This window comes from Etheostoma cragini, chromosome 2, assembly GCF_013103735.1.
Source record: "Etheostoma cragini isolate CJK2018 chromosome 2, CSU_Ecrag_1.0, whole genome shotgun sequence".
NCBI classification, from domain to species: domain Eukaryota; kingdom Metazoa; phylum Chordata; class Actinopteri; order Perciformes; family Percidae; genus Etheostoma; species Etheostoma cragini.
This window is the reverse complement of record NC_048408.1, coordinates 16,865,848-16,883,341: the sequence shown is the minus strand read 5'-3', so window position 1 is coordinate 16,883,341 and position 17,494 is coordinate 16,865,848. Positions and strand designations below refer to the sequence as shown.

Genomic DNA, 17,494 nt, shown 5'->3' with positions numbered 1-17,494 from the left:
GTGTACTCGCGCCCCCCCGGGAGAGAGTCCGCGCCCCCCCGGGGGGGCGCGCCCCACCGGTTGAGAACCACTGGCCTAAAAGATGTCCTGCAGAAAAAGAAAACTAAATATGATCCCCCATCACCATCAAAATAGGTCAATTTTAAAGGCTAAATTAATATGCATGACATATCCAGTTTCTATCCAGTTATACTCGGGTATAAACGGAGGTGCAGTTTGTTTAACAGAAGTACATATCCAGAAAGAATATACAGTATTTATAGTATACACAGTAAGTATTGCATGTTGTAAGTCAAAAATGACACTTGACATGCTGAAATGGAATGGGAGGAAAATGGGAGAGAATGACATTCTCCAGCCAAATATTAATAATATAAGGTATTTCAAAGCTTTTTCCCAGGAGGGAAAACATTATTTTACCTGTGGCTTGTCTGACAGTCTGTTTGAGAGCTGACAGAAATGCACTGATGGACCGTAGAGGAATGCGTTAGTGTTTGTATGTATGGATGTGTGTGTGCTCATGTGTATGTGTGTGGGAGAAATTGAACGAAAGAGACCGATATGTCATTTCTTTATAAAGGTGGTGGGGTGGTACTGGCACAGGATGTGATACGTCTGCCTCGCTATACCCCGTTGTAGACATACACACATACTTACTGGCACAAACCCACAGACACCTGTCTTTTGCTCCCTTTCTTTTACCTCCGTCAATCACAATCCCTGCATCACTCTTCATTTACTTACTACATCCCAGTTCCTCTGCATCCTTTTTTATTCTTCCTGTTTGTCAACCATTCCATTTGTCCATCTCCAAACAGCCCTTCTGTATATGTCAGTAAAATCAGCCAGTAGCAGTAGAATCTCATTTGTGGTGTGTGTGTGTTTGTGTGTGTAACAGCTTTTTTCTCCTGTAGCGTGACACAGTAACTATGCTCTGTCTGCTGTCAATTGGGTTACCGGAACTCCTGCAGGACATAAAGAGCCATGTGAAATTACCTAACGGCCTTTTATTTGATCTTTTTCTAAACTGCTCAACTCCCTCAACTTCCCATTTTTCAAAATGTGTTACAAGTACTTTTTTTTCTTTTCTTTTTTTTACAACAGTATGTGAAACACTGGTTTGAAAATGTTGGGTTTATGTATGAGTCCAACTGTCTGTTTTCTGCAAGTTACCGCACAGTGTGGGTGAACAAGCCGAGAAAAATACAGCGGTCACATTATGCGTGTCATTAGTCCGCATTGCATGTTCCGACCGTTGCACAACTCTCAGAGGGAGCTCCACCAACATATTTCTGAATATTCTGAGACATCAATGTTCCTGCTGGTTTGAAGAGAGTAGCCACAAGAAAAATTAAATTTAAAAACAATTTAAATAAGTAATGTACACTCTATAGAGTCACAACACTGTAGTGTAATTCTCACATTTATAAAATGTAATGCATTGCATTGTGATATAGTTGGGAGAAAGTTGTGCATTTGCCATGGGCCTTACTTTTGTGTACCAATATGGGAATGTTTAAGGGAACTACATACAGTAGTTCATACATTTCACACATTCAGACAATAAATAAAATGAGGGATGGTAAATATAATAAATATAAATAAAGTGCTTAATATACATGGTCAAAAGACATAGCCTTTGTTAAATGTTAGGAATTTTCAGATAGAACTCTGTCATATCGCAGCATTCTGTCGTGTGTTTATTTAGATTGTTTTGTATTAATATTAATATTTAATCAGGACTTAAATGATCAGACAGTTGTTCACTGATCACTAATTGAATTTCAGCAACGGAACAGAGCATTTTAAATTAAATCACTCTGTTGAATGGGCCTTATCGTAGATATGGGTTAGAGGAGGCGTGCTAATAGTAATACCTAATAATGGGTTTAGGAGGCCATTATCTTCTATTGGTAACTGTCACCGGTAGCTTTGTCAGTACCATGTGGCGTCCCTTTTTATTGCTAATTCCGTTGTGAATTCAAACAAAATTAACATTATATTAACATATATACATCTATGTGTACATTTATAATGTTTCTCGGTTAGGTTTAGGTAACAAAACTACTTTAGGAAAAGATTGTGGTTTGGATTAAAATACTTACGTCTGGGGCGTTAGTTAAGACCGTTACATAAGGACCTTTACGGAAGAAAGTTTACTTATGTAATTTTAAAAATGTCCGTTTCACACGAACAGCGGTCTTCCGGGTTGTTTGACAGATCCACCAACCCAACACAACATCCTTACATGGAGTTTTCCTCTTCATAGACCTAACCCCAATCTCCACACTCACAGAATCACAAACTGTGTGGCGCGTTCACGGTAAATCCTACAGGGCTTAGTGCTGCTCCACTGTGAAATCAAAAAGTGCATGAGAGCTGTCTGACAGACCTTTGGAGCACTTTATAAACACTTTTCGTGTGCCCCGATTCCTACAGACTTTGCCTTCATAGTGTTGGTTAACCATTGGGTTACCATGGGATTCTATGCAGGCATGTCTTATGCTCATTACTCTGAAGAATCAACAGTATTGATGTACTTGTATAGAAATACTAGCCTGGAAATCCAGACCCAAATCCGAAAGGATTAAGAGTAATTCAAGTTGCCCACATCAAGGGGCGGCACCAAGCATGCATTTAAAAATCTCACTGCACAATATTGGATAACACTACAACCAATCACAACAACGCACGGGGTGACGTATCCAGAGCCCCCTACGCTAAAACAGCAAAAACGTCCTTCTTGCAAAGGACTGATTTGAGTGCCACCTTCTGTTCTTCTTTTAGATAAAAACCCAAGGTTAACTCGTTTGTTGTAGCGGCCAAAGACGTTTCAAACAACTGGCGTTAATCCGTAGCCATCTTGTAATGTTTACTAATGACTTTGATGTCGCGGTGGCTGTCGTCACCCGTTAAGCGTGCCTCTGGCCGGCCTAAATCAGATACACCAATGTGATTGGTGCAGCCCAGATGCATGTGTATAGTTAATGAGCAACATTACTTGATGCCAGAGTAGATCGCTGAGTAAATTCAAATTGTAATCTCGCAAGAACTCTGGATTTCCTGGGTATAGAAATACAAGGATTGTAAACATAACATGAGCTGAGTAATTGCAGCAAGTCTAAAACTTGACCCAGGTAAGATAGTATGCCATATGGATCCATACCCAAATGGCAAGTCAGAATCTACTGTCATATCTACTGTTTTATATTTATAGTTATTGACATGTTTGATTCTACTTTTATGTTGATTTCAGAGGACTGTGCTAAGGCTTTGTGCATCACTCACTCACACTCAGACACCTCTTTCAACTTGTGAGGATTATTTCCCAGCTCTCACTTGCTCTGTAATTATATAGTTCTTCAAATCTGCACTTGAGCACAGGCAGCCGGAAGCACACACACTTGCAAATATTTATTCCTTCTTACATCTGCTCGCAGAACCATGCATGTGCTAGCACATATGCGCACACACAGACCCACCACACTCTCACACACACTCCCTCAGCCAGCGTCAGCCTCACCAAATCATCAGTCAGTCAGTTACGTTTATATGAGGGATAGAGACGGAGACGGAGTGAAGGGAGGTCTGCCAAACAAAGTGAAAAACATCAGAGACAATAACAGCAGCAGCACCCACTGCAGCATCACAGCTTTCTCTTTCCCTGCCTGCCACAGCTCGGCTTTGTTAGTGAATAGTTTGTTTGAGTGTTTGTGTGTGTGTTGCACATTGCAGGGAAGAAAGCCAGCAGGCAAGGCAGTATCCAGGCCACTGTCTGGTTTTGATGTGGTCATGCTAATTAAAAAAGGAGCTTTTCTGCCAACAAGAAAAACACAGGGAAAATATAGGGCTATTTGAGTGTTTAAAATAATTAAAAAAAAAGGATCCAAAGGTGTGTGTGTGTGTGTGTGTCTTAGTCTGTGTGTGTGTGTGTGTGTGTGTGTGTGTGTGTGTGTGGGGGGGGGGGGGTATGCATGTTATAAATATACATTCATCATGGGTCAGAATGCAGAGAAATTATTTTTCGCTAGGCTGCTGGATAAACACACTGGAAGAGAGCGAATGAGAGTGAGAGCGAGAGAGAAGAAGGATATGGAGGTACTGGGTATGTAAGGAAGTCTTTTTTTGATCTCACACAGACTATTGGCTTAGACAGAACAGTGACGTCAGCACAGGCTTTACTAAGGATGAAGGGATCGAGGGAGAAACACAGGGAGGCTGGAAAAGACGCCCTGAGGGAGGCAGGAATGAGAAAGATATTAAGGAGGGAGAGAGGACAGACAGAGAGAGAAAGAAGCAAGCAATAAGAGGCCTACCACATATATCTGGGTGTGACTTCGGAAACTGCAGCTAAGTGGGTTTAAGACAGATAAACAGACAGGGAAAAAAAACAGACAGTCAGAATGAGAGACAAAGAAGGAGGAATGGAGAGGAATAATTCCTTGGCGGGAAGGATGAAGACAAAAGCTGAGAAAGAAATTGCTTTATTATCTTGGCTTAGAGAGTGTGGGGTGAAAGAAAAGGAAAGGTTGTGCAGACAACAGACAGAGAAAGAGCGAGTGATAGCAGAGAGACAGAGCAAGCAAGAGATTATTTCAAATCTGTGCTCTATACCCTCCATTTAAAATACCAGTCAATAACCTTCAGTGTTTTATAACTCAGCCGTGAAAGTCCCAGAGAACTGAGTCTTTTTGCAAGAGCATAAAGAAGAAATAAACGCACACACACAAACACATACCCACAGCTAGTGAAAAACCTAAATTTTCTCACTTTTGTTTTTTTCAAACACATTTGCATCTTTTTGTACGTCTATGCTGCCTCTTCCCTGCATGGGAGCTTCTTTAATGTATGTAATATCAGCTATTCATGCATTCTATTGGCTTTCTGCAATAACTTTCTGATGTCATATGGTTTCACTGCTCGGAAAAAACGGGTGACAACAGCCGCTAAACGGGTGACAACGGGTGACAACAGTCGCTGCGACATCAAAGTCATTAGTAAACATTACAAGATGGCTACGGATTAACGCCAGTTGTTTGAAACGTCTTTGGCCGCTTCAACAAACGAGTTAACCTTGGGTTTTATCTAAGAGAAGAACAGAAGGTGGCACTCAAATCAGTCCTTTGCAAGAAGGACGTTTTTGCTGTTTTAGCGTAGGGGGCTCTGGATACGTCACCCCGTGCGTTGTTGTGATTGGTTGTAGTGTGATCCACTATCGTGCAGTGAGATTTTAAATGCATGCTTGGTGCCGCCCATTGAGGTGGGCAACTTGAATTACTCTTAATCCTTTCGGATTTGGGTCTGGATTTCCAGGCTAGTATTTCTAAACAAATACATCAATACTGTTTTTTCTTCAGAGTATTTCTTCACTTGGATCTTTTTTGTGTCAGTTGGATCCCCCCCCCCCCTTCTTTTTTAGGAATGAGACATTTTTATAAGCCCACCCAAAAAACCCTTCTTTGTGTTACAGTGTTCAGGATTTTTCATTTTAAGGTTTGTGTGTGGAAATAATTAATTTTCCAATAATGCCCATGCCAGCACTTTTTTATGTATGTAAGTCTAATCGCTTGTCTTCATCTCCCAATGTGACAACATCACCGCTACAGGACCTTTTTTTTCAGCGAGCGAATATGTGAGGTCATTAAATCTGGTTTTGCGCTCTGATTCACCATTGTGGGCCAGGCAGTCGTGTCCACTGGTCGCTGTTGTGAGCAAAGTTGTGGCGGCGTGTCAGTTTGTGTGTTCCCCCCAGTCCACAACTTGCACTGATGACAGGTGACCGATGATGAAGGCACCAGGGCAAGAAATTAAAAAGCACAGAGGCGAGAAAAATGAAGGGATGGGTGGAGGAGAGAAGACTGGCGGGTATTGTTATTAGAATATGACAGACTTAGCAACACATGGAGTTTTAAACCTTTTTAAACTCTAATAACCCCTCACTTGACCACAAAGGGACCGGTCAGTAATAGACACCAATAAAGTTCAAAGTAAGTGGCTGTGTAGTCTACACTGGTTCTCTGTAGTATAAGTGAATTGGACCAAAAATTAAATTAGCTTTAATGTATTATTTATTATGCAAATTGTTGAAAGATACCGTAGGAAGAGACTTGAGGGGTTTGACACGCTCATTAAAAATATCTCAATGGAGGAATCTGAATGTTTTAAATGTAAATGTCGCCTGTTTGACAGGTGCGCAGAGAAGGAAAGAGGGAGAGACAGAATAGTTGTACTAATTGAAAGAAAATATTCAGATGAGAAGCAAAATGGCTCATCTGCCTTCTTAAAATAGGCCTTTTCTCCTCATGCGTTCTTCATTCCTTGTCTTGCAAACAATATACTTTACTCATTCACCTAATTTCAAGAATTTAGTCAGTATTTCATGTTATTGCATCTATCTGTAATGATACGGCTCCAACCGTCCCTCAACAAATCATCGTTGTGACGTCTGACTGACTTGACATGTTTAACTAAGAACACTCACACATTGTAGTGATTTTTATAGCCACACACATGCATGGCAATACAAACTCTCACAGGCACATAGTACATATACATAGTGAACTGCCTTACATAGCCTGTGTTAATAAGAGTGAGGAATACTTACCTTTTTGTGTGTCAGAGGAGAGGGCCCCCTGATAATTAAAATTAATTGTCTGGAGCAAAATACTCTTAAAGCCATAGGTTATTGTTCTCACTGGTGCACACACACACACACACACACACACACACACACACACACACACACACACACACCTGAAGTGTTGTTGCGCTACTGCGCATGTACCACCTTGTGTATGAGTTAACTCAATGATTCCATTAGTGTAATGCCCACTCCAGGTGTTCCAGTAAGAACACATTGTCTGCTCTATTTTCAATCTAAAGGGTCCTTAAACACAGATGACTCTCGAGTTTCAGGATCAACGTAATGAATTATATGAGGATTTACTACATCTCTATATAACATCACGTGTCAGAGTCATTGTTCAGTATTAAAGAGCGCTTTGGATTTCAAAAGACACATTGTGTGCACTGGGTGTTTGTGAGCACAGCTGTGTTTGTGTGCATGTGTTTAACTAACATATCTGCTTCTTCCCCGTGTAGATGCAACAACCGCACTCAGTGTGCCGTTGTGGCTGGGCCTGACGTCTTCCCTGACCCCTGTCCTGGCACATACAAATACTTGGAGGTCCAATATGAGTGCGTCCCATACAGTAAGTTCCCCCTTTTTTCAAAAAAATTTACATTTCTCGACCTCCTGTCTCTTTGATGCCTCTACTCATATGTTTGAGTATCCGGGGCCTCATTAACAACATTCATCCACATATTCTGGATGTAGGTGTAATTTGTCTTTAATTTTAAGATCACAATAAATTATTGCTGTTTTCTATAGTTAGATTGTGAAAAGCCTGCAGTTTTTCATACTGATTTAATAAACAAAAACAACATGCTAAACATGCCGTTTTAATCCAAAATCAAAATCTGTAATCAGAGTCACTTTACATGGGAAATTATGACACCACAGCTCACTAGGAAACTCCAAGGAAGGAAGGATGAGAAAGAAGGATGGGCTCCATTGATGGCAGATGGCGACATGACCTTTGACCACATGATAACAGACCGGGAGGTCATATTCACTGGAGTGAAACCTTCACGGGACATGGTCGATAAACCTCCCACCTGTGAAACTTTTTTTAACAGCATAGTTTCCCCAAACATATAAGTTACAGCCCATTGCATAATAAATGCATAAGAGTTCAGGGCGGACACTTAGTAAATAAAAGACATCTATGTGTCCTTTGTTTCACACTGCATTCCAGTTTGAAGGGATTTTAGAGGATTTTTTTTTCCAAAGGCAAAGCTTAAATGCAACTTCTGTATCGGTTTTATGATAAAGGTAAATGTCAAGTGATTTCCTCTCGCACTTCTATTACTACATGATTATAATTGACTTTGTTCACATGGAAGGTAAATTTGTTTTTTTGACAAATGTTGTGGCTGAAGACCTTGTCAGTAGACTGCTAAAACATAAGTTATAGAACCTATAAAATGCTATGAGAGAGGACATATTATTCAATAAGTAAAGAGTACAGGCACTGAACGTAGTAGAACATACACATCACTGAAAAACAATTTAATAATAGGCCTCCTGCAATTAAGTCGCATATTCCAAACAACGTTCAAATAAAAACAGGTAATCAGTCTTTGTTAAGTAAGTAAATATAACGCTGAACTGAATACTTCATAAAACTCTATATTACATTTTGCTCTATATGATCTCCTTTGTAAAGCTCACAGAAACACAGTACAGGAAGCAGTGTGGGTGTTGTGAAATGAAAATCTGTCTATTTTTCTACATGCAAAGTGTTTTTCTCATTGATGACATTTTTGTTTGCTACAAACATAACTGCTATGGAAGTCATAAAAGACAAACAGAGTTGGAGTTGAGATAAGATATATTTAGATTAGATTTAGTTACAGCAAAAAATTGTGGACAAAATAGGCTGACATTTTAAATTCACTACCTTGTTTTTAGTAATTGTCATTACAAAGCAAACACAATTTGTTTTATGTGATTTTGGGAAACATCATATCCAAATATTCAACTGGGTTTCTCTGTCTTCCAACATTAAGAAATGTGTGCAACTGGTTGGAACACACGTTTTGAATTTGAATTTTTGAAAATCAGCGCAGCAGAAATCCCAGATTCTTATTGTGAGTCCGACATCGTCTGAGTGTACAGCCTTGGCACCACGGTCCATACAGACAGCCAAGGTGATCTCCCACACTAAAGCATTCAATTATGTCTGCCTAAACGGCTCTTGCCTGGCGTCTAGAATGACCAGCAGATTAAATAATAGGACTATCAGAGCGCTCTGTGGAGCAGATGGAAACACAACCTGATACCTGCCTAATGCCCCACCAAGTGCACGTGCACACACTCGTACACCACACACACTGCAACCATCAAAATGGATGTGTGCCAGTGTGTGTTTTCACTCTTGTCTCATCCATTCATTTGAAACGTCGGCATGTTCTTTCTTCTTCTTTGATATAACTGCACGGCAGAAGATACAGAGCTACGTATTTTATAGATTAATCACCGGAAAAAGAACAGTAGCTCAGGCGCAACTGAGGGCAGAAGGAAGATGAGTTGAACGCTGATCTGATAAACAATGGGTCTGTCAGGGTAACCCCCCCCCCCTGCAAAAATAGACAGCATCTGAAACTGAAGTCATTAGAGAGCTCAGCTAACAGAGGGAGGGACATTGAGAGATGGAGCATTGGAGAAAATGATAGAGGAGAGAGAGATGGAGCACTGGAGAGAGAGACAGATAGAGAGAGCCTTTGACAGTACATTAGCAGTTCTCGTGTACTGACTAAGTGTTCAGGCTGGATCAGGTAGCGCTGTGATACACTACCTGGCTCCTGTGGGTTTGTTTCGCCTTGAGAAATGTTGCACAACGTTGCAGAGAAAAATATGATGTATAAAGGTTAAACTAGTCATTAGATACAGTGACTCCACACTTTACATTGTTTTGCCTGAGAATACCTCAATGTTTACGTGGCAGAGCCCTGAGCCCTCATAAAGCATATAGTATGAAATCAATTTTCTTTGAAGAATAATGTCTGAACAAATTCTTTTGCTTGCTGAGATTCCGGCCGGAGACCCAGTTGTCTGTGATCAAGCTGGCGTGCTTGACAATGCTGTTATCGGCATTGTTGTGAAAGATACATTTTGCAAGACGTTAAGCGGTGATATATCTCCAAAATGTTGCCCTAAATCAAGACGATCAATAAAGGAGGCTTGTTTTCTGAAATATGTGTTCTCAAACTGTCGCATTCATGAAACATTTTACGACAACTTTGACAAATCATCGTATTAACATTCAAAGGCAAGGTTGGCTTGAGTGCACTTAAATGTCTGTAACATCAAGGGACAAACATAACTCAAGTAGGTGTCCCTAAACATTATCACACACTGGTAGGGTTGTAGAGTGTAAAGTCTGACAATGATGCCGGGTGTTGCTAATCAGAAACTGAAAATAAGCTGAGCTCCAAAGAGACACAATAGATGTACTTTCCCTCAGCACAGATGTTGAAGTAGAGCCGTTGTGTTTAGCACAACATAGATATTGTAAACAAATCTTAAAGTGGTTTGTTAAACAGGTAATTAAATTATGTACGGTTCAGTTTTCTGGGAAATTTTGCCCCTCCACCTCACCGTTTTTTCTTTCCTTGAGGATTTTTGGCTCACTCTACCTTCACAGCTCTTCATCTCTCCTCCCTGCACTGCAGGTTTTTTGGCTCATTTCCAGAGCTAAAATCAAGTGCTCTCTTGCTTTCTCTCTCTGGCTCTCTGTGGTGTGAGTGTGTGGCAGTCGTGTGCCAAACTAGCCAGCTAGCATTGGCAGTAATTAGCCACCTGTGTATACTTGCTCATTGCACTGCAGGCAAACTATAAATATCCATACATTAGCCGACTACTGTACAAAGTACTTCTCCAAGGCAGCTCTCACATTTCATATCTAGATACATTTAATCTCTACAAATGAGCTATTAATGCAGAAAAAGATATATGATGATTTGTTTTGTTTTCATTTGTGGTCATCCGTCAAGCCGGGAAATGCTTGAGATAATGCCTCTCCAGTTTCTCATCTTCAAGCAGCAGACCCTGGTTCTCCAACTGTCATTATGAAGCAATTAGCCTACGACCACATTTAGCGTATTAATCAGAAAAGCCAGTGATATGTTATGCAATACCCATGCAGTCTATTTTAGACAATAGACGTGGCGGAGAGTAGGAGAGCTAATTAAAAGATAAAATCACCTTCTTGTCTGTCCAGTTAAAGACTTCTGTCAGATTGGACCCTGAGAATAACTTCATCAAGATAACATGAGAAGATCCATGTGTGTGTATATGTGTGTGTGTATGTGTGTGTAGTATGAGTGTGTGTGTGTGTTGTTGTGAAAACAATTAATTACACCCAAGATTCTGTCCTTTTGTGTGTGTGTGTGTGTGTGTGTGTGTGTGTGTGTGTGTGTGTGTGTGTGTGTGTGTGCGCATGTACAGTATACTGTATATGTGTGCATGTGTTTGTGTGTGTACACATATGCAGGCAATTTTTTTGTTTCCCAGAAAGAGCAAGGGAAGATGGATAGGAACCAAAGAGACAGAAGGAGAGACAGAGCAAGGTTGCGAGAGAGCGAGAGCGACAGCTGAAACAGAGATAGAGAGAAATGGGTTAGACGAGGCCAGCAGACGAGGAACAGAAAGAAGGAATTAACTGATAAAAGACACAGTGTGAGAGGTGGACAGGGTTCGGGTTGGCGGATGTGGTGGAAATACAGAGGATGTATCGGAGAGAATGAACGAGGAGAAAGGCACAGCGTGACATGACGAAAGAGAATGGCAGCAGGTGAGGATGAGAGGACAGAAATAAAAGAAAGAATGGAGAGAGAAAGACAAAATAGTGTCTGTGTCCATACATGACCTTGGGCTTTAGGTGGCTGAGCTGATTGGTGTTCTGAGATAGCAGCGGTAATGCTGCTGTCGCCACTCAACAGCGGAGACATGCACACTTGTGCGTACCCGGCGCAAACGCAAACATTACACTAAATTATGTGCACACACACTGTCTTTCCTTCTAGACGACTACCTCCTTGATAAACCATTTGCTTTCAATAAAAATGCTAATTATCTTCTATCTATCTAACAGTCAGGTTAACACAGCTTCTGTGTGAGTGTGTGTATGAGAAATAGAAATGGAAATCGAGGGGGAAAAAACAGCCAAGGTACAGAGCAGTTACTGTGACTAAAGAAAGAAAAAAAGTCAGATGTTATTCAGATATTAAAGGATTTCAAACTAGACAGGGTACACACTGTCACAACAAGGCATTTCTTTTCCTGTTTTATTTCTCTGCTATTGTTTTCTAATATTCATTCAAAGCTAGGAATAAATGAGCAAAATGGGTTTGTCTCTGTAGCTGCAGAACTAATTAGTCAATAGGGCAGAATAAGTGGTTTTGCAAATGAACAGTCAAAGATACCGGATAGATAAAAACATGCCACACCTCTGCAGAATTCAATTATGAATCACAGAAAAAATTAAATTGAGAGATGATGCTTTCTCTACTGATGGTTTCCTGGAGACATGGACATTTTGTTTTTTTCTCTGGCCACTGAATTAGCAGTAGCACAACATACCTCTCATCTTTTGTAACACCTTGCATACTTGAGCCTTAAGAAAGCATTCAACTGACCTATATTTCCTCTGTTATTGCACACTGAAAGATGATGATTAATTCGTGAAAAACTTTTTATGCCCTTGTCATGGAGATTAAAACCAGAGAATTCCTCAGAAAACAATCTTGCAATGAGGTCACTGACTCAGGCATCAGCTAATCTAGTTAAACAACAAGCAGTGATACAAATTGAATGACATTTGTTTGACATTTGGTGTGCCATTTGGTGTACTTGTTGCCGCCACACCTTATCATTTTAAATCTATTAGATGCTGGTAACCGTGGACTGTTTCTCTTTGTGTCCGGGAGGTTGTATGAGAGCTTCAGGTGTTGCAAATTTAGTTTTTCGGTGTCATTAATCCCCGTCGTCAACATGCCTCTTTCTATTGTTTTAATGTGTGTGTGTGAGTGTGTGTGTGTGTGTGTGTGTGTTAAATCAATATCTGTAGTTCCATCGCACATCCCCCTGCTCTGCACAGACACACTATCTGCTGTCTTTGCCAGCTTTTCTCACAAGGGAACTGCTTACTAAAACATTTTATATCTTCACAAGTAACTGCACGCACACAGGTTTTAGGTTTAACCCAATCTCCTTCTAGAGATTGCTTATTTATTGGGAGTTGTGCTAAGCCACACCAGTTACTATGCATTTTTCATGAGCATAGGATTTAATTGTTGCTTGTGTTTGTGTGTTTGTGTGTGTCATATGTGTTTGTGTATGTCTTCTGGCGATGGGTTTTGGCTGTAATTGGTTTATGCGTATACTGTGCATTGTGTAGTGTACTTGTAGTATGTGTAAACATGTGCCATACAGAAGTTCCTCCAAATGTTTTTTCCTCTGAGGACTCTACCTCTCCTCTCCTCTCCTCTCCTCTCTTCTCCTCTCCTCTCCTGGGACCAGTTTCATTCACCAGGTCTCTAACGGTCTTGAGAGACACAAGGGCAATGCCTGCAGGATTAGGTTTCTGCCATGTTCACATTCCACTCAGTCCCCCTGGGAACAAGGTGGAATGGAATTCATATGTTTGAGAGGCTTTGAGCAAGTGTGCACATTTCATTTCGGGGCAGCATGAGCAACCCTCTGTGGAAGCTCTAAGGATAACGCTTTAAATATAATAGACAGGGAATCGGTGATGGGGTTGAAGCAACCCAGCGAATTCAGTATGCTCCCACCTCCACACACTGATGATTGTGCACTCATACAAAGAGTCGCACAAAGTAGGTGACGTACACTAAGTGTTAGCTCACCCACTGTGCATCAGAAAGCATTTTAATGTGGCAGTTTTGGCTGGTCCACTGAAACGCAATCCCAGTAATCAAATCAATTTTCTGGTTTCCATTGCTCTGTTGCTATTAGCATACATTAAAGAGCTCATTATCTCAGGTTGATTTGCTTTGCTGTATTTTGTCCCGCACTAGGGATCGGGCCGCCGTTAACATGCTTTACTATAAAAATGATGTTTCTATGTTGTGTCATGCTCTTGTGTGTGTTTGCCATCAGTATCCCGCTCCCTCTTACTGTGTCTGTTACGCGTGTGTGTGTCTGTTCCCCCATATGTGTTTGTGTGGGTGTGTGACATATGCAAGATGCATTACTGTCAGATAGCTTCCCTGTTGCAGTGCATTCTCCTCAGACGCTTACGTAACGTTATTACCAATCACACATGGAGAGCATCCTGGCACTCTCACAAGGTTAGGATGAAATATGAGAATGATTATGAAGATCCGAGATTGTATTATCATGATTTTCTTATTATTGCATCATTAATCTATTTTTGTCTCTTGTCTCTTTCTTTGTCTGTCTCTCTTTCTTTTTCCTTCAAATCTTTTGCCTATGGCACATGCAGAAGTAGAACAAAAAGGTAAGTCTGTGAAACAAGCACGCCCACATTCACACATGCTCAAAATCCAGGGTTATGTGTCACTTTTTGATGCCGGCGCCTGAAGCGTTTTGTACCTCATGGCAGAATGACATCTCTTTCAAAGTCACTGCTGCTATTTTAAGATAGCTTGATCTCAGCATATAAAGGCAATTTAGAAACACCGGTTCTTATTAGACACACTCTAGGCCCATATTATTTCATGGTATTGCGTAGAATGTCACTTAACAAACTCTCCACTGGCCAAGCACGTTTTTATGAGAAGCCAATGAACAAAGAATTACATTGACATTTAATATTTCAAATGCTTCCCCATGATATGAAAATTGTGCCAGTGCTTTGAAGAGCCACTGAAAACTCAATCAATATTCAAGCCCTTCTACGGGATCTGAAATTGTTATCGGTAAGAATAGAAAAACCACAATGCACATCTGGCTCTGTGTGTATCTGCTATGTGTGTGTATGTGACAACATTTCAGTTAAATTACAAAGGTCTCTATGACTCCGGTCGCACTGGCTTCCCAGAATTTACTACGTCGCCCACATCACTCATAAAACATGACCCCAGTATTCAAAGATGGGAATTCCGAGAAGGGGGAATGGGAAATGAATTATTGTAACAATTGCAGAAACAGCAGGCGATAAAAGACGCATTTGGCGCTACAGTTGGTTGTTCCTGACAGAGATAAAAAGGGAGGGAAAGGAAGAAAGAGCTATGAGACTAATAAGGAGCCGGGAAGGGAGGGAGAAGTGGGAATTAAGAGAAAGGGAGGGAGGAAGTAGAACAAAATGTGCCATTTTCTCTTTTTCTCTTAGCTGTGAGAGCAGGACATTATCTGTAGCAGGCAGGCTGTTGCTGTTCTTAAGAATGACAGTGACTATACAACATCCAAATCACAACACAGTAAGCTTATCATGTCATCGTCACTCACTGGTGGTTAGGTTGAGGTCATGAAAAGAGGGAAACATTTCACAGGCACCTTCAGAAAAATCTGGAACAAATAGTTGACATTTTACAGAGACTGTATTAAAAGGCATCTAATGTGAAAATGTTGTCATTTATTCCTCAGTATTTCTCTGCCCTGGCATCTTGCGAGGAGTGTACCAAAGTGAGCATCTCTTTGAGTCAGATCACCAATCCGGTGCATGGTGCAAAGACCCACTGCAGGCCTCAGACAAGATCTACTACATGCCCTGGACGCCGTACCGCACGGACACACTGACAGAGTACTCTTCAAAGGAGGACTTCATTGCAGGCCGTCCCACAACCACCTACAAACTCCCACATCGTGTGGATGGGACTGGTTTTGTTGTCTACGACGGTGCACTGTTCTTCAACAAGGAGCGCACCCGCAACATTGTAAAGTTTGACCTGCGCACTCGCATCAAGAGTGGTGAGGCCATTATTGCCAATGCCAACTACCACGACACCTCACCATACCGCTGGGGGGGCAAGTCGGACATTGATCTAGCAGTGGACGAGAATGGACTGTGGGTGATCTACGCGACGGAACAGAACAACGGGCGCATCGTTGTGAGCCAGCTCAACCCCTACACCCTGCGCATCGAAGGCTCCTGGGACACCAGCTACGACAAACGCTCGGCATCCAATGCTTTCATGATCTGTGGAGTCCTGTACGTGGTCAAAACCGTCTATGAAGATGACGACAATGAAGGGACGGGGAACAAAATCGACTATGTGTACAACACCGATAAGAGCAAAGAGATGACAGTTAACATACCATTCCCTAATTCCTACCAGTACATTGCTGCAGTGGATTACAACCCAAGGGACAACCTGCTATACGTGTGGAATAACTACCATGTGGTCAAGTACTCACTGGACTTCGGCAACAATGGTAGGTCCCAGTTTTCAACTCGTTTCCTCTTTCTCCGTCTCTTCCTCCTGCTCCTGCCATTTCAGCTCAGTACCATGTGTTATAAGAAGCAAAAATATGCAGGTTTTCTTTCCTTCACTTATTGGACAGGCTGTGTTGTGATTTTTGTTTTATTCCTCACATGGAACACCTTGGCATATATGTATTGCTTTTAATATTCATTCATTTTAATATTCATAATGATAAATGATTTTTTGTTGTGACATAAGGAATACTTACAGCCACTAATCTTCCTCTAATTAATAATTCTGCAAAATGACTTAAAAAAGAAAAAGAAAACCACCATCTGTGCTGTCACAGTTCTCAATAATGACTGTTCCCCCACCACCCCGCCTACGGTATCTGCTTTGTTTAAAAAAAAAAAACAGAAGTCAAATCCTAAGAAAACTTGACAATACTTTTAGAGCTGTTCCTGGATATACCAGTGCCCTTTAAATTGTAGATTTCTGCAGTTTTTCTACAGTATTTGTGGAAACGTTCTTGTTTTAGTCAACTAAAGGATAATTCCCAAAGACATCATAAAGACAACCTTGATCTGCACCTTTAGGGGAATATCTCTAATGATGTTATGCTGAGCATTACATACTGTAAATGTATCTTGCCTTTCTCCTCTATCACTTGCCAGCCTTCTCTTTAGTTTCCCCAGCTGCTTAACATATTGTAATGCATTCCTTGAGAATGGAGCCAGGAGTGTCTGTAGGGAGGAGGAACTGATATCGCTTTCATTCATGACATCCACTTATGATGACAATCTGAAGATGCTTCATCCTGTGTTGGAATGGTTTTCTTGTTTTATAGTTGACCAAATGTTGAGGCAGCTGTCAACAGTTTATCTTTGGTTTGGTTAATACCCCAATCTGCAAATTTATTAACATACATACCACTAAAACACAACATCAATGATAGCAGTCAGCTGTTTAAACAGCTTTGATAAACTGACTGTCTGCTGTTTGGTACTGTGCAGGTAGCATACAGACAAGGTTAGCAACTAGCCAGTGAAACATAGTGGAGCAGTTAGGTGCTGAAAGCCAAATATTTCCATAAGAAGTTGTGAGAGCCAAAAACAAAGCTAAAACAGAGTGAATATTGAATATTCAGAATATTTGTCTGCTCAATGCTAAAATGGGCAGCTGTCTGATGACATGTTTGCCACAGTCATTTTACAAGGTCATAATGTGTCAATTTTGTGTATATACTTTGTTCCACTGCCAAGTGGCCACCAAATCAATTATTGCTGCTTAAAGGGTAGCTTTCAAATCCTTTAAGCACCACAGACCTAATTACATTCATCTTCATTACTACCGCTAGAGGTAAGTAACAAATATGACTAATCCTGGTGAACTGATCCTTTACATCATGACATAAGTATATAAAACAGAAAATCAGGTCAAGTGAAGGTGAAAGAGGTGTTTGGTTAGAAACAGTCTGCCTGTTTATCTCAGCTGTTTGACCTGTTTTAAACCCAAGAGGAGA

The 17,494-nt window shown here is 40.9% G+C and overlaps 1 protein-coding gene and 1 long non-coding RNA gene across 14 annotated transcripts in view; one reads left to right on the top strand and one right to left on the bottom strand.

Moving 5' to 3' along the window:
• LOC117956130 overlaps nt 1-2,949 on the bottom strand; it is a 6,929-nt gene extending 3,980 nt beyond the window's left edge. Inside the window, exon 1 of the long non-coding RNA XR_004659185.1 lies at nt 2,807-2,949. This is a non-coding gene — a long non-coding RNA (uncharacterized LOC117956130). The remainder of the gene's footprint in view (nt 1-2,806) is intronic.
• adgrl3.1 (adhesion G protein-coupled receptor L3.1) overlaps nt 1-17,494 on the top strand; it is a 114,852-nt gene that overhangs the window by 41,762 nt on the left and 55,596 nt on the right. For all 13 annotated transcript variants that reach the window (XM_034890933.1, XM_034891021.1, XM_034891031.1 and 10 more), the window contains 3 exons: nt 7,102-7,211; nt 14,091-14,105; nt 15,194-15,982. In XM_034890933.1, the coding sequence (XP_034746824.1) occupies nt 7,102-7,211; nt 14,091-14,105; nt 15,194-15,982 (914 nt within the window). The remainder of the gene's footprint in view (nt 1-7,101; nt 7,212-14,090; nt 14,106-15,193; nt 15,983-17,494) is intronic.